Source organism: Budorcas taxicolor, chromosome 7 (genome assembly GCF_023091745.1).
Source record: "Budorcas taxicolor isolate Tak-1 chromosome 7, Takin1.1, whole genome shotgun sequence".
Lineage (NCBI taxonomy): Eukaryota > Metazoa > Chordata > Mammalia > Artiodactyla > Bovidae > Budorcas > Budorcas taxicolor.
The window spans coordinates 23,110,362-23,128,312 of record NC_068916.1 but is presented as its reverse complement, the minus strand read 5'-3'; the positions used below and the strand labels follow the sequence as shown (position 1 = coordinate 23,128,312).

The following is a 17,951-nucleotide window of genomic DNA, read 5'->3' as shown; positions in this document are numbered from 1 at the left end:
AGGTTCTTTTCCAGTGAGTTGGCTCTGAGGTTGTTATAGACTGTAATACCTGTTGTTACAGACTCTTAATTTATTCAGTCAGGCATTTTTGTAAGAAAATCGGAAATCATATAATACAAAGTCTCAGATTAGAAAACAACTGCAAACAAAGAACTTCCCCCCAAAATTATAATGGATAAAATAATAACGTATCTACCTCTGAAAAAAAATCCTGATCTAGGGCTAAGGTCACTAAACCAGAACTTGCGAGCCACCCTTTCTTGTGCTTAAAAGGTAAACGGAGCACTGCTATTCTCACTTGCTCTCATTGTCTCTAGCTCCTTACCTGCTGTGATAACCGTGGGGTCAAAGCTCTGGCAGACTGTGTGGCCTGCAGGCTTAAAATACTTACTCTCTGGCCTACAAGAACACATGTGGATTCCTAAAGAGGATGAAGTGGAGTTATTTTCTAATACAGTGAAATACACAAAGGACACAAATAACTGATGAAACTAGGAAAATCACACACACTCTCCCTTCCTCCTCACCCCTGCCCTCCTTAGGCACACAAGCACATTCAGACAACAGAAGCTCTAGAAATTGCAAACAAAGAACATAAGGAGAAGTATCAAAGAAATAATAGAAGAAACTTTCGTACACTGTAGCAAAATTTGTGTTTAACTAGAGAGGGATCCCCATATGCCATACGGAATACTGGAAGGGAAAACCAATGAACCTGGAGATGGTCAAGTCACTGTTGAACTCTGAGACTTCTTTTGGGTTTCTGTGGCAATACAACGTAGAGACAGTAAAATAATACCTATTTTAGCTCTAAAATTAATGTGTGAACATGCCACTTCCGTGGTTCTATAGAAAATCACATTCTGACCCTGAAGAGCTGTCACTTGGATAAGTTTTTAGGGTTTATCATATGCATAGCAACATTTCAGGGGATGGCGACATGAAATACTATGTTCGGAGGCAGCCTGACCTAGTTCCACTAGTTTGCAACTTGCCCGAGTTTTGATGCAGGTGGTGTTTTCAGGAGAAGTATTCTGTTGAAAGGGAAGAAGATGGGGCTACTCAGAGTTGGCACTGGGACACTGAGCGAGCTGTGCCCGTGGCCTCTTTCAGTCGATCACAGAATCTAAGGCGTCAGGAAAACTTGGGTCTACTTTAAAATTTCCTTCATCTCTTGAAAAATCTTGCATGGTTCAGTTGAACACAGCAGCAGGGTGAGGAAGTGTCCCTAGTGCGGTGGAGCAAGGACGGCCTGCAGCTGAAGTCCTGGGGGGCTGCTGGGACGCGGGCGTCAGGAATGCAGGGGAGGCGGTTTGTAACTTACAGCCAGAAGAGACTGGAAGTCAGTGGCTGGACTAGAACCGAACCCACCCCTGCCCTGTACCACTAGCTGACGGATTCACTCCAGCAGGAAAGGGCAGTTGGCTACAATCTAAGTAATAACCATCAGAATAGCTCAGTGTTTAATGACGGGATGTAGAATTCAGTACTTACGTCATACTGTCGTCTTTGTTATGAACGATGGTTACAGATGATACTTCTACATATCTTTTTTTTTTTAGGAATAAAACTTAAATGGTTATTATACAAATACATAGATGGCCAAAGTTAGATCAAATAATCTATTTTAAATTCTAAATATTACTTTGCTTTGCCATTTTTTTTTTTTTTTTTTTTTGGTGCATATATTTCTCTGGGGGGGTTCAGCGTAGGAGATGGTTGTGGTGATACCAAGATTTAGGTATTTTTCTGTCTTGGGCAAAAACATTTTTCATAGAGAGTCATTTGTGCATAAAGTGTAAATCTACCAGAATAAGTTGTTGTTAACAAGACCATTTTCTGAACATTATTTCTTATATTTTAGAAGAGGCGCCGGCGGATTGACCGAAGTATGATTGGAGAGCCCACAAACTTCGTGCACACAGCTCACGTGGGGTCAGGTGACCTGTTCAGTGGGATGAACTCTGTAAGTACAAGGGTGGAACAAGGGGGTGGGGCCTTGGGGCGAGGTCACATGTGCCTGTCTGGCAAGTGCGTACATTCTTAATGACTGCACTGTGCCCAGTGAGTTACAGACATTTAATACACGTGCTTAATGTGAGCGTGAAGAGAAGAAAATAAACAGTGGGGAAATCTCTTATTTAGTTTGCAAAGCCATGTGTTTTTCTGTTTTTACTAAATTCTTTGTAGCTACATTTCTTCTGAATAACTGCTTTAAAATTTGTAAAGGATTTGAGTTCAGAAAGGAAGTTACTATCATGTGGATTCTCATGCCACCATTCCCCCATCCCTTCTACCCCCACCCCCCCCAGCAACTTTGAGGTCAGCTTTTTAGTAATATTTAAGCTCCTTTTTGTTCTCTTAAGTTCAGTTGGTTGCCTTTGCAAATGTATTTGTCCCATTTACCTTAGAAAATATTATCCTTTATCTGATGTTACAATGCTTGCAGTTTATTTATTACTGTAACATAAGTTCTCATGCACTTAGCAGAGGATTAAAATTTGTACGTATTTGCTCTTTGTTATAGAGGTTTCGGTGAACTTCAGAAGAGACTTTAGATACACTCAGTTGAGCTCTTACTCCCTAATTTGCATCTAAGAGAAACAGAGAGTAGTAGTATAGAAGCCAGTCTCTACTGGGGTTTTGATCGGGGCTGTGCCTCACCCTTGCCCTGAAGCAAATGACCGTGTATCCGGAGCTGCTTTCCCCCCAGACCTCAAGTGCGCACGTGTGTCTGAATGTCCCCTCAGGTGCTTAGAACCAGAGTCAGCAAGGCTTTCCTGACACAGGTGCGCTGCAGTGTGCACTCACTGCCTGGACACTGTCCACAAAACCTGAACAGGAGAACGGACTTGTGACATAGGTAGATGGGCATCCTGGATGCAGCAAACAGGTCTGTCACTGCAGTCACTGAGTAAGCTAAGGGATGACATTTGCAGCTTCCTGGAAAGGAAACAGCTTGTTTGTTTTAAGTCTGTAGGAAAAGTACACTGAACGGCTTTTGTGGAAATGTAAGAGGCGTCAGGTTGCTGTTAAAATACAATTCAGTAGCTTTGTTTCCTGGATCAGTGTGGAATGATGAGCCGTTGTTAATATTAAGGTCATTGTGACAAAGATAAACAGAATGAATGGTTTCAAATTTATTATAACTGATGAATTTTATTTCTCATCAACACATCTTCTTCCCTACTTGTGTTCATAAAAATCTAACTATGTAGGCAAAAAAGAGCTTCCCTTGTCGCTCAGTCGGTAAGGAATCCACCTGCAGCACAGGAGACCCGGGTTCGATCCCTGAGTCAGGAATATTCCCCGGAGAAGGAAATGGTAACCCAGTCCAGTATCCTTGCCCGGGACATCTAATGGACAGAGGAGCCCGGTGGGCTCCAGTCCATGGGGTCGCAGGAGTCGGAAGAGCCCAAGAAGAGGAAATCTGTCCTGTCCCTGCTTCCACGTTTTCCCCTTCTACCTGCCATGAAATGATGGGACTGGGTGCCATGATCTGACTTTTTTTTAATATTGAGTCTTAAGCCAGCTTTTCCACTCCTCTCCTTCACGCTCACCAAGAGGCTCTTTAGTTCCTCTTCACTTTCTGCCATTAGAGTGATGTCATCCACTTACCTGAGGTTGTTGATATTTTTCTCGGGAATCTTGATTCCAGCTTGTAACTTATCCAGCCCGACGTTTCACAGGAGTGATGAGGGTTACTTACTGGAAATCCAGATTCTTTTGTTTGAAATTAAAGAATTGACTTTTGGAAGAACCAAGTTTGTGCCATAAAACCTGGTGTTCACAAAACCTGGTGTTGCCAAAAAGGAGCAGAAAGTGAACCGACAGGCGGTGGGCCGTAGCCTCCTCGGGCGGAGCAGGTTTGCTTAAGCAGCCCTGTAGATTTTAGTTTCTTTTTTAGGATACTCTTACCTAAACTAGTTGTTTAGGCATGTGACTATAGATGTTGCAGTAACTCATGTGGTGTCACTGGAGTTAGTTCCACACAAGTGAATTTTTCAGTAAATGAGTGCACTTACCCATTTAAGATCCAATCACATGTTCTCGCCTTAAACATACTGGACCCGAATAAGCTGAGCACCTCATGTCCTGTTACTATATCTTCCATTAGAATGTGTTCAAGCCTGCCTCACTCTGAGTCTGTTAGGCCATCACCTCCTGTTCCTCCTGCCCCTAGCAGTCTAGCGTGACTCTCATTCTCTGTTTCCAAAAAGCTTCTGACTGATACAGACTAAGGTAGGGTATACCAAGAGCACTTTCGAGTTTGCCGATAACCTTGTGCCTTTGTTTTGGTGAAGTAAGAAAATACCCACTGGGACTTCCCCGGTGGCCCAGTGGTTGAGATCCCACTCTGCCGCTGCCAGGGGCCATGGGTTTCATCCCTGCCTGGGGAATTACGATTCCACATGCCACATAGCACGGCCAGAATAAAAAAGAAGATAGCCCAGCATTTTTACATCTCACTAGAATGGTTAGGAGAGATTATCATCTTTAATCACTTTACAACTAGGAAACCTGATATTCACAGAAGATAAGTAGTTCATCCAGAGTTACAGTATTAATGAATAAATCAGGATTACAGTTGAAGTCTTTGGATTCTACTTTCGGAGTGTAGTTGGTTTACAATATTCTGTTAGTTTCGGGTGTAGAACGAGGTGGTTCAGTTATACACATATTCTGTTTTACAGTCTTTTCTCGTATAGATCATCATGGAATATTGAGCAGACGCCCCTGTGCTGTTCAGTAGGTTCTTGCTGATGGCCTGTCTTAAATACACTAGTGTGTGCGATTTATCCTTTCCTCCTGTGTTTCCCCTTTGGGAACCATTAGTTTGTTTTTGGTATCTGTCAGTCTTTCTGTTTTATCAATAAGTTCATTTTTTAAAATTAGATTCCACATGAGTGATAATATTTGTCTCTGATTGACTTCACTAGGTATGATAATCTCTAGGTCCGTTCATTGTACTGTGAATGGCATTATTTCATTATTAAAATTATTTTATTGGAATATAATTGATTTACCTTGTAGTAGTTTCAGGTATACAGCAGAATGAGTAAGTTATACACATATCCACTTTTTTAGACTCTTTTCCCATATAGGCCATTATTTTTAAGTTACCTATTTTTCACATAGTCCCAACATCCCAGTTTATCCTTCTCACCCCCTTCCCCCTTGGTAACCATAACATTGTTTTTTCTACACCTGTGACTGTTTTGTGCATAAGTTCATTTGTACCATTTTTCAAAAAGATTCTGCATATAAGAGATATCATATACTTGTCTTCCTTATTTTGCTCAGCATGACAATCTCTAAGTCCATCCATGTTTCTGTAAATGGCAGTTTTATTCTCTTAAATGGCTGAGTAATAAAAATCCATTGTATATATACACCACGTACTCGGTATCCACCCCTGTCAGGGGACACTTAGGTCGCTTCCGTGTCTTGGCTGTTGTAAATACTGCTGCTGTGAACACAGGGGCGCATGTGTCCTTTTGTATTTGTTTTCTCGGGATAGATGCCCAGCCAGGAGTGGGATTGCTGGGTCATACAGTAGTTCTCCTAGTTTTTAAGGAACCTCCGTACTGGTCTCTGTAGTGGCTGTGCCAGTTTACATTCCCATAAACAGCAGGAGGGTTCCCTTTCCCCCCAACTCCCTTCCCAGCAGTTATTGTTTGAAGACTTTCTCCAGTGATGGCCATTCTGACCCTTGTGAAGTGGTAACCTCGTTGTAGTTTTGATTTGCATTTCTCTGATAATTAGCAGTGTTGAGCACCTTTAAATGTGCTTTTTGGCCATCTGTGTGTCGTCTTTGTCAAAAGGTCTGTTTATATCTTCTGCCCACTTTTTGTTTGTTTGTTGTTTTTTTTTTTTTACATACAACTGCATGAGCTGTTTGTATATTTTGGAAATTAATCCCTTGTTGGTTGCCACATTTGCAAATATTTGCTCCCATTCTGTGGGTTGTCTTTTCATTTTGTTTATGGTTTCCTTTGCTGTGTAGAAGTTTTTGAGTTTAATTAGTTAGGTACCATTCATTTATTTTCTTTAGAAGGTGGATTCAAAAAGATCTTGCTGCAATTTAGGTCAGTGTTCTATCTTTTCTTCTAAGACTTATAGTGTTTGGCCTTACTGCATTTAAGTCTTGACCCATTTCCAGTTCATCTTTGTGAGTGGCGTTAGGGAGTGTTCTGATTTCATTCTTTTACGTGTAGCTGTCCAGTTTTCCCAGCACCGCTTACTGAGGAGACTGTCTTTCTCCAGGCTGCACTCCTGCCTCCTGTGGTGGATCAGGTGGCCACACACGGGTGGATTTATTTCTGGCTTTTTATCCTGTCCCACTGATCTGTGTTTCTGTGCCATGCCATACTGCTTCGATTACTCTTGCTTTATAGTATAGTCTGAAGGCAGGGAACCTGTTTCTTCCAGCTTTGATTTTCTTTCTCAGGATTGCTTTGGCTATTTTGGGTCTTTCCTGTATCCATATAAATTTAATAACTTTGTTCTAGTTCTGTGAAAAATGACACCGCTAATTTAATAGGAATCGAATTGAATATGTAGATTGCCTTGGGCAGTATTCTCATTTGACAGTGCTGATTCTTCCAAGAATATGGTACATATCCTTCTATCTGTGTCGTCTCTGATTTCTTTCATCAGCATGTTACAGTTCTTAGAGCAGAGGTCTTTTTTCTCCATAGGTGGACTTACTCCTGCGTTTTTCATTGCTTTTGATGCAGTGGGACTCCTTATTTTCTCCTTTTGGTCTTTGTTGTTGGTGTATGGGAATGAAAGAGATGCTGTGTGCTCCCTTTGTACCCTGCAGCTTTACTGGACTCATTGATGAGCTCTAGTAGTTTTCTGGTGGCATCTTTAGGATTTTCTGGGTATCATGTATCATGTCATCTGTAAACAGTGACAGTCTTACTTGTTTTCCAGTTTGGATTCCTTTTATTTCTTTTTCTTCTCTGTCATGGCTAGGACTTCTGAAACTATGTTGAATAAATGTGACAATGGATTGTGACATAGATTTACAGATGTTTAAAAAGTCTTTTAACCCTGGGATAAATGTCACTTGATCATAGTATATGATCCTTTTAATATAGTGGGAGTATTTTTGCATCTGTGTTCATCAGTGATATTGGCCTGTAATTTTCTTTCCTTTTTTTGTGTGTGGTATCTTTGTCTGGTTTTGTTATTAGGGTGAAGTTGGCCTCATAAAATGACCTTGGGAGTATTTTTCCTCTTCATTCTTTTGGAAGGAGTTTCAAAAGGATAGGTGTTAACTCTTTTCTCAACATGTGATGTAATTTGTCTGTGAAGCCATCAGGTCCTGGACTTCTGTTTGTTAAACATTTTCTAATCATCGTTTCATTTTCATACTCATGATTGGGTGTAAGGTTTCCTTGCTGCTGCTGCTGCTAAGTTGCTTCAGTCGTGTCTGACTCTGTGAGACCCCATAGATGGCAGCCCACCAGGCTCCGCTGTCCTTGGGATTCTCCAGGCAAGAACACTGGAGTGGGTTGCCATTTCCTTCTCCAATGCAGGAAAGTGAAAAGTGAAAGTGAAGTCTCTCAGTCATGATCCCATGGACTGCAGCCCACCCAGGCTCCTCCGTCCATGGGATTTTCCAGGCAAGAGTACTGGAGTGGGTGCCATTGCCTCCTTAGACAACCACTTTGCCTGGCTGGATTTCTTTTCTTGGGGATGGTTTTGATCATGGCCGCCTTCTGTATGGTGCTACGAACCTCCATCCACAGTTCCTCAGCCACTCTGTCTGTCAGATCTATTTCTCACTTCCACTGTATAATCTAAGGGATTCGATTTAGGTCATACCTGAATGGCCTAGTGGTTTTCCCTACTTTCTTCAATTTAAGCATGAATTTTGTGATCAGGAGTTCATGATCTGAGCCACAGTCAGCTCCCGGTCTTGTTTTTGCTGAATGTACAGAGATTTTCCATCTCTGTCTTTCATTACTTTGAATATGTAATGCTACTCCCTCCTGGTCTACAGAGTCTATAATGAAGAATCAGTGGATACATTTATGGGGGTTTCCTCATATATCATGTGTTGCCCTTCCTTTTTGTGTTGATATTTTATCTTTTGTCAGTTTGATCAGTGTGTCTCAGTGTGTTTCTCCTTGCGTTCATCTGCTGTGAGCCACTCTGCACTTCCTAGACGTGAGTGTCTCCTTTCTCATTAGGGAGGTCTTCAGCTATAACGTCCTCAGGTATTTTCTCAGGCTGTCTCTGTCTTCTCCCTGTAGCACCGCTGTAATGTACGTGCTGCTGTGTTTTATGTCCCAGAGGTATCTGAGACTGTCCTTGTTTCCTTCCACTGCTTTCTCTTCGGTTTGTTCCTTAACAGTGATTCTTACCATTCTGTTTCCAGCTATTTATTTTTCAGGCCTCATTTATCCTGCCGTTGATTCCTTCTAGTGTATTTTTCATTCCAGGTATTGTATTCTTTGTATCTCGTTGTCTTTACATCTTGTAGCTCTTTGTCAAACATCTCTTGTAAGTTCTCAATCTGTGCCTTATTCTTTTTCCAAGATCTTGGACCATTTTCACCATCATTACTCTAAATTCTTTTCTTTTTTTTTTTTTGTAGCTGTCTCTTCATTTAGCGGTTTCCTGTTTTTATCTTGTTCCTTCATCCCAAACATTTCTCTGCCATCTCGTTTTGTCTGTGTTTATGGACTCCTTTATGCTGGCTGCAGGATCATAGTTTCACTTCCCAGAGTGGTCCTGAGGCTTGTGGAAGCCTACTGGCGGCGAGACCGGTGCTTTCCTCCTGGTGGGTGGAGCAGGGGCTTGTCCCTCTGGTGGACAGGGCTGTGTCAAGGGTTTGTCCTGGAGGGTATATGGCACACCTGGGGCCACACAGCACGGTCACAGGTAGAGGGAGTGTGCAGGCCTGGGGTTCTGCCTTTATCAGGGTTGAGGGTAAAATGCCTAGGCTTTCACAGGTTCACTCTTCACTGCTTCCCCTTGGCACTGTTGTGAGGGTTACATGATGTCATATTTTGAAGGGATTCTGTAAACCTGAGAGCAGCCTGTTCTGAGGGGATTAACTCATTGTTGACTAGAGATGTGTCAGTCTTCTCTTACATAACCAATTGCTGGCCACAGGTTTCTGCAAAAGTGCCCCAGTGTATTAAGGAGACATCATAGGCTCAGCAGAGGATGAGTCGAATAAAGTTCAGGGGCTCTAATCATGTGATAAAAGCTGGAGAGGATGATTCCCCTGGGCTCAGAGGAGAAAAGGGTATACCACTCAGCTCCTCAGTATGCAGACTCGGCTGTTGGGGTGTGGCCTCTGGCTAAGCTTCTTTTGAATATTCCACGTCTTTGAATCCTCATTTGAATTCTTACACTTTTTCATTGTATTAATTTTACTGACTATATTAGGGCTTCCCAGGTGGCACTAGTAGTAAAGAACCCACATGCCAATGCAGGAGATTCCTGAGAGATGCAGGTTCGATTCTTGGATCGGGAAGATTCCCCTGGAGGAGGGCATGGCACCCCACGCCAGTATTCTTGCCTGAAGAATCCCAGGGACAGAGGAGCCTGGCAGGCTGCAGTCCATAGCATTGCAGAGGGGAGGACATGACTGAAGTCATTTACAGAATAAGAATACTTCTATTATGTAAATTTTACCACATGGATTTTTAAAATTTATCTTTGGTTCACTTTGCTACTTTATTTTTGTATCTGATTCTAATCCAAGATATTGAGGTGATTGAATATGTGTAGTGGTTATAAATTAAGGTGGTTGAGGAACAAAGTTGAATTCATCAATTCATCTTTATCCTTTTGACTGGTTTTGAAATGTAGCCAAGTACCTTGTGAACTACAAAACTTTTTTGTAATAGGGAAGTGGCATCGGGGGCTGTTTTGGGGGAAAAAAAAAGAATTGTTCAACCACCAGCACTCCCCATATAATGAAAACAATTTCTAAGTCTATAAAAAGATATATATATATATATATATATATATATATATACACACACACACACACATATATATATATATATATAAATTTTTTTTTCTATAAAAAGTACTCTTCTGGGAAAAGCAGCCCAGCCAAACTGTTAAAAGCACTGACTGGTTGCATTGGCCCCAGTTCCTGACCCGTGCTTCTCCTTTCTTGTCTCAGGTCAGCTCCATTCAGAACCAGATGCAGTCCAAGGGAGGCTACGGGGGTGGCATGGCTGCCAACGTGCAGATGCAGCTGGTGGACACGAAAGCCGGATAGCCCCGGACTCCTCCTCAGTGAGTACCTCAGAGCCCCATGGCCCCTGATTACAAGGAGAGGCTTGGTTCAGACTCCAGTTCAGAAAATAAAAGTCTTATTAAAAAAAATTGTGAACTCACTGGAAAAGGCAAAAACAGTTTGTTCATAGTCAGTTACAGCATTTGGGTATTAGTTTCAGATTGTTGTTTCCCTTATGAGAAACTTTAAATGCTTTCAGATGTCTTGCTCTGAGGGAGCCTCTGACTGAGATTCTAGTGACAAGATCTCTCTTATGTGTTCTTTAAAGATGAATGAAGTTACTGAGTACTGATACTGTGTGAAATCCCATGTGTGGTGAAGTAATTTTATATTTAACACTATTATGGTAAATCATTCATAATAAATTTTTCAAATTTAAAAGACAACTTCTAAATGGAAGTGTGAAACCCCTAAAGTATAAAAATAATTTGGCTTTTTCTTTTGGTTTTATAGGTCATTGTGAATTTCTGTGTTTTGTTCCAACTGTTAATTTTTTTTTTTTTTTTTGTCATGGTTGCTTTTCTTTCAATTACAAAAAAAGAAGTGTGATGGCGTCTTGTTCACCCTGTTGTGATTGCTCCAGTGACACGTTCCTGTTCTGCTCTGAAGAAACTTGTCAGAAGAATCCTGCATTTCCTTCAGCTGGCATGCATGCCTTTGGACTCATGGACAGAGTTCTTTGGATTGTGGCTTAATTCTTGATTTTTATGAATATGGGTCTGATTTTAGCATGATCTTCTTTTGTGAATGCTAGCACTGTTTTGCATTCTTCCCCCACATTTTTCTTTCCACCTTCAACCCCTCTGCCTTATTGATTTTATTGGTAAGCAAAGACCTGCTTTTATTTGTTAATTTGTCGCCATTTATGTATATTTTGGAAGGTATGCGGCCCGTAAGCACAATGGTCATTTCTATTCATACGAAACTGCAGCAGAGTAGCGTCTGCATGCTCTCTGAAACTGCTTGTGTGGGACCCCACAGGATGCCAGAGAGGGAGAGTGCCTGGCGGCCATGGGTGGATGATACTGCTGCTATTAGAGAAAGGTGAGCGGTGGCACCGAGTCACATCAGTTTCACAGAAAAAGGCAACTTGTAGCTTAGTTTAGAAGTGTGACTTTTATTTAGTTAGAATTATAATAAAAGAAAAGCTTGCATTCATAAGGCATTCATTCTGTTGTAAATGTTCGATCTATTTATTTGTGAGCAAGGACCTGGGATTGTAAACAAACAAGTGTGTTTGAGTGTGTGGTAATACCCTCCTCCAGTCTGACTCTGAGCATCATGTTCTTAGTAGCTGTCCATTTCTTTGTGCGCTTGGCCGCAGTTTTTACTTGTTTATGTTGAATACTGTGGTATCCAGCTGGCTTCCAGTAGCTGAGTTTCTTAGCCTCTACTTCTAAGCACAGACCCTGGAGTCATTGGCCTCTCCATGTTCACATTTTGGGACAGTGGAAGTTGCCAGGAGCAGCGGTTGATCTGGCTGTGTGGTTGCCTGTGAGAACAACCTGCATGGTGACTTAAGGTATTGCCACGAATGCTTGGGCTTCAAAGTGTGTGTTCGTCACAAATTGTATTTCTATAAATGCTCCTCCTAAGGGTGTAGTGCTAAGCCTGGTAGTGGTTTGGTTTCCATTAGAAATTTAAAATCCTATGTCCAGAAAACAGTAAGGAATTAGGTAACTGCATAGAGCGAGATCGATCTACATCTGTTCTCTTCACCTATTTAGTCATAAGTTCTTATTAAATAGGTAAGTGAATAAATACTGGGTTTATAGAGGTGAAACGTGGCAGGATTTCTTCCCCCAGTTCTTCTAAGTTACCCTATACAGCAGGCACTATTCAGTCCTTTATTTCTGCAGTTTTGATCTCCATAGGTGTCAGTCTCAGAGAATCTGTCAAGAAAAAACATTTATGCTTAGCAATCAGAATAGGCATTTTGCAGTTTAATAACTTCTAAACTTGAATTCATTTAATGCCATCAGTTGTGCTGATACTACGTTCGGGATGTTGCCTGACTACCAGTGTCCTTGTGTCCCGCAGTCAGGGTCCTGACGGGGACGCTGCAGTGTGTGCGCTCTTTGAATAACATGGGTTGTTTTAGTGTTGTCAGTGATAATGCTAGTCAGTCTGCTTCTGTTTGGAGTTTAGTACAGAGTTTATAATTGTGTAACTCCTAGAACAGTACAGGGAGCCCTGGTCCCTTTTCCCTACTTGATGATTTGACGTTAGTCTTTTTCTCAATCGCTCACTTTCCTGATTCTCCAAGGACCAAATTCTCCAGTGAGCACTGGAGTGTGTCTCCATGGTGAGCCGAAGGCTGCACTCTTCAGCCTCCAATTGTTCTGCAGCTGCCTCTGGCAGGCACAAGTAGCCACACTGTGCGCAGGAACACATGCCAAGGAAGGTGCCAATAATGACTCAAGAAAATTACCAAGAATTTTAAGATACTAACCTTGGACACAGTTTTTTAAGGGAGTCCACTTTCCCCTGTTGATAACTAGGTTTTTAAACCTTGGGATGTCATTTGCTCCTGATAACAATGTGTCTCCTTTGAAAACTGAAGCTAACTAAATAGAATTGACTGTTAATATTTTGCTGAAACATGTGCTAACAACTGTTAACTAATGACAGCATTCTTAAAAGAGGTGCTTTCCTGTGATGTAGGCGTGAAGTGGTGCCAATGAGCATAGAGTGGAAATGTGACCTGTGCTGATGGGGTTCAGCATTTCCGATGCAGCATTATCAGTGGGCCTTTAAAGATACTTTGTGAGTATATTAGCTCTCACTTTTGTTATTAAATTATAGCAGTTCTATTATAGAAAGCAAGTTTGCCTTGATTTTGTTTAAAATGACTTCTGCTCAGCACCCAGGAGATAAAATTGACATATTTTTATAATATAAGCATACTTTTTTTGTACATTGTGTTCATTCTTGAATAAAGTAAGTTCAGTGTTGGCTTGTAGATAATAAAAAAGTATTTGATTTTGATTCAATAAATGTTTTTCAATCCTGACTTGGTTATTTTCTTTCTAGGAGATAAATGCTAAAACGGTGCTGTAAGTGAATTTTGAGTTATGACTACTAAACAAAGGTAGCCACCTCAGTGTTTCATGCTGAAGCATTTTGTCCTCACAGTATATATGTAGGATTTAATAGTAAAGGTAAGAATTCTATTTCCCAGTCACATGATCGTATTAGAGAGTTACAGAATATTTCCGTTGTCACAGAAAGTGTGGGCAGTTTTGAAAATGGCTGGAGGTACTTTTTGTTGTCAGAGTGCCCTAGTTAGGAAACTGCGATTTAAAACAGAGCACATCTATATACTCACCAGATCCTGTTAGAGAATCTTTAGTGTGTGGTTGGTCAGGTATTGGGACCAGATCACTTAGGTGTGCCGTATCATGATATTCTAAAATAAAAGTATCAGCAAATGGTTTCTCAAATCTTTCCTCATCTCACGGCCAGGGACTCCAAAGGGAAACTGGGTTAAGTGAAAGGATCTGAAGAAAGCCCTGTTGGTATATTAATGAGGAACTCTATTTGGAGTGCATGTTTTCAAGGCATATGCATAGCATGTGCGCAAAAAGTAGGACAATCATCTAGAAATATAGTATCAGAATGCAAAATTCTTACATGCCTTCTGCTTCAAAAGATGCTTTTAGCAGACTGGTGAAAAGCAATTTAAATTTCACCTTTAACTTACTGTCTCCATCTAGACTGGTCCAGTAAGAGAACTTAATCTGACTATTAATATTTAAGCACCTAAGCTTTGAGGATGTTTCTGAGATGAGGGTTTTGTTGATACTTTTACCAGCTACAAGGAGCCTGTGGGTTGCTTTCGCCCCTACCCTTCTCTTCTCCATCTCCTCATCTTGATAGTTTTTTTAGCTGATCTGTGTACTACAGGATCAGAAGATCCGAGCGTTTGATCTGGGACTTAACACTTGCTGTAAGAATGGTGATTCTGGTATTAAAGGATGGTTTTAGGCTCACTGAAAGGTAAGAGCAAGAGAATAAAAGCTGTCAATTCTAACCCCAGATTCTCTCCTCTGTAAATCCAGGCTCCTGAGTTCACTACACCTCTGTTCACCACCTTTAGACCAATGATACTGAACACCTAGGCACTGGTTTTTACTCCTTTACAGGAGCAGAAAGTAAGATGCTTTTCTAGAAAGAGCTTGGCCAGATTACCTTTTTTGTAAAGTTGCTACTAGAAGCCATCTAAACACATCCAGCTTTTAAAAATCTGTGTGCCTTGCCAACGTCTTATCTTTACCCCGGCCCACCCACCTCTGAGGAGGTGCCAGGGCCATGCTGTTGGCTGCAGTGTCAGGAAACATTAAAAACGTTGTACTTTTCAGAAATAGCGAAAAAAATTTTTAGTTAGGGATCTTGAAATAACCTAGATTTGGGTGGCTTAGGAACAAAGTTACTTCTTACAGCTCTGGAGGTGTCCATGATCAGGGTGCCAGTGCAGTGAGGGCCCTCTGCCAGGCACTAATCCCATTCTTGAGAGTTACTTATGACTGAAGCACTCCCAAAGGCCATACCTCAAGAACTTCAGTGTGAGCTCCAGGGACGGGGCACACTAACATTCAGAGCATAGCAAAACAGGAATACCAAAAAAAAAAAAAAAAAAAAGGTTAAAAAAGTAGGATACAGGAAAAGGCAAAGTTAACAGCTCTCACATCACACATGGCATGATCTGATAAGTAGAAAGTCCTGACAATCAGATCTCACACACACACACACACTTGTTAGAACAAATAAAGTGACAGAATACAGGATCAACATGAAAATTATGTTTTTCTTGTATACTAAGGAATAAATTTAACGAAGGAGGCAAAGCTAGTGGAGGGGATGGAATTCCAGTTGAGCTATTTCAAATCTTGAAAGACGACGCTGTGAAAGTGCTGTTCTCAATATGCCAGCAACTTTGGAAAACTCAGCAGTGGCCATGGGACTCGAAAAGGTCAGTTTTCATTCCAATCCAGAGAAAGGCAATGCCAGAGAATGTTCTAACTGCCGCACAAATGCACTCATCTCTCACATGCTACTAAAGTAATGCTCAAAATTCTCCAAGCCAGGCTTCAACAGTATGTGAACTTTCAGATTTTCAAGTTGGATTTAGAAAAGGCAGAGGAACCAGAGATCAAATTGCCAACATCTGCTGGACATGGAAAAAGCAAGAGAGTGCCAGAAAAACATCTATTTCTGCTTTATTGACTATGCCAAAGCCTTTGACTGTGTGGATCACAATGAACTGTGGAAAAATCTGAAAGAGATGGGAATACCAGACCACCTGACCTTCATCTTGAGAAACCTGTATGCAGGTGAGAAGTGGACATGGAACAACAGACTGGTTCCAAACAGGAAAAGGAGTACGTCAAGGCTGTATATTGTCACCCTGCTTCTTTAACTTCTATGCAGAGTTCATCATGCAAAATGCCGGGTTGGAGGAAGCACAAGCTGGAATCAAGATTTCCGGGAGAAATATCAATAACCTCAGATATGCAGATGACACCACCCTTATGGCAGAAAGTGAAGAGGAACTAAAAAGCCTCTTGATGAAAGTGAAGGAGGAGAGTGAAAAGGTTGGCTTAAAGCTCAACATTCAGAAAACGAAGATCATGGCATCTGGTCCCATCACATCATGGCAAACAGATGGAGGAACAGTGGTACAATTTATTTTGGGGGGCTCCAAAATGACTGCAGATGGTGATTGCAGCCATGAAATGAAAAGATGCTTATTCCTTGGAAGAAAAGTTACGACCAACCTAGACAGCATATTAAAAACCAGAGACATTACTTTGCCAACAAAGGTCCATCTAGTCAAACTATGGTTTTTCCAGTTGTCATGTATGGATGTGAGAGTTGGACTATAAAGAAGGCTGAATGCTGAAGAATTGATGCTTTTGAACTGTGGTGTTGGAGAAGACTCTTGAGAGCCCCTTGGACTGCAAGGAGATCCAACCAGTCCATCCTAAAGGATGAAGCTGAAACTCCAGTACTTTGGCCACCTCATGCAGAGAGTTGACTCATTGGAAAAGACCCTGATGCTGGGCTGGGAAAGATTGAAGGTGGGAGGAGAAGAGAACAACAGACGATGAGATGATTGAATGTTATCACTGACCCAGTGGACAGGAGTTGGTGATGGACAGGGAGGCCTGGCATGTGCAGTCCATGGGGTCGCAAAGAGCTGAATGTGACTGAGCGACTGAACTGAACTGAAGGAGGCAAAAGACTTGTATGTTGAAAACTACAAACCATTAGTGAAAGAAAGTTAAGACTCGAAGAAATGAAAAGATATCTTGTGTTCATGTACTCTATAAAAATCGATCGTTACATTCATGTGGAATCTCAAGGGACCCTTGAGGGAGCCAGAATAATCTTCAAAAAGAACAAAGTTGGAGGTATGATACTTCAAAACTTCATACAAATCTACAGTAATTACCACAGTGTAGTATTATCATAAAGAGACAGATAGACCAGTAGAACAGGAAGCCCAGAAATAAACTTTCCTGTGTCTGGTTCAGTGACTTTCAACAAGGATGCTAAGGCCAGTCTTCTCAACAAATGGTGCTGGGGAAGTTGGATATGCATACAGAGAAGAAAGGTGCACCATGTCAATCTGTTCAGGCTACTACAGCAAAATACCACAGACTAGATACCGTAGATAAACAACAGAAATACATTTCTTACCGTTCTGGATGCTGGGAAGTCAAAGATCGGTGCCAGCGTGGCTCCTGCTGAGGGCCCTCCTTCCTGGCTCACGGCAGGTGCCCTCTTCTGTGTCTTCAGGGGGTGGAAGAGCAAGGGATCTCCCTGGAGCCTCTGAGAGCAGCAGTTCCATTCAGGGCAAAGTCCCCAGGATGTAAACTATTCCCAAAGGCTGACCTACTAATACCCTCCTGTTGGGCATTAGGGTTTCAGCATACCAATTTTGAGGAGGACACAAGAGTGGACTATCAAATACACGACACACAGAAATTGGATCAAATAGATTAACCTAAGACCTAGAACAATGAGACTCTTAGAAGAAAACGAGAGAGAAGGTTCATGGAGTAAATTTGCAGTGACATTTTTGGGTAAGACAAAGCTCAGGCAACAAAAGTAAACAAAAACCAGACCACTTCAAAATTACCTTCTGTACATCAAAAACATACAATCAACAGAAAAAAAGGTAACCTACAGAATGGGAGAACATTGCAAAGCTTATATCTGACGGAGGATTACATCCATTATATACAAAGAAGTACAAGTCAATAACAAAACACACACAACTAAAAAGCGGTTAAAGAGTAGACATTTCTCTAAAGATAAACAAATGGCTAATAAGCACATAAAAAGATGCTTAACATCACTAATCATGAGGGAAATGCAAGTCAAAATCATGAGAGAGCACCTCACACTCAATAAGAAACATGGCTTTGGTTAAAAACAAAATTAAAAAACCCAGAAAATAATGTGTTAGTGAAGATATGGAGAAATTGGAACCCTGTGCATGCTGCTGGGAATGTAAAATGGTGCAAACGCCATGGAAAACTACAGAGGGTCCTCAGATAAAACTCGAAAATACCACCGTATGATCTTCTGGTTACATATTCAGAAGAACTGAGCAGAGTCTCAGACATATTTGCACACAAGGATATAGCAGCATTATATTCAACAGCCA

General features: G+C 41.4%; 1 protein-coding gene across 3 annotated transcripts in view; it reads left to right on the top strand.

Moving 5' to 3' along the window:
• Positions 1-13,173, top strand: part of CDC42SE2 (CDC42 small effector 2) — a 118,055-nt gene extending 104,882 nt beyond the window's left edge. For 2 of the 3 annotated variants that reach the window (XM_052643257.1, XM_052643259.1), the window contains exons 4-6: positions 1,865-1,966; positions 10,160-10,275; positions 10,818-13,173. In XM_052643257.1, the coding sequence (XP_052499217.1) occupies positions 1,865-1,966; positions 10,160-10,258 (201 nt within the window). In that variant the 3' untranslated portion in view covers positions 10,259-10,275; positions 10,818-13,173. Of the gene's footprint in view, positions 1-1,864; positions 1,967-10,159; positions 10,276-10,729; positions 10,790-10,817 lie in introns of those variants that run through there. The other variant, XM_052643258.1, reaches the window with a different exon arrangement.
• The last annotated feature ends 4,778 nt before the right edge of the window (positions 13,174-17,951 follow it).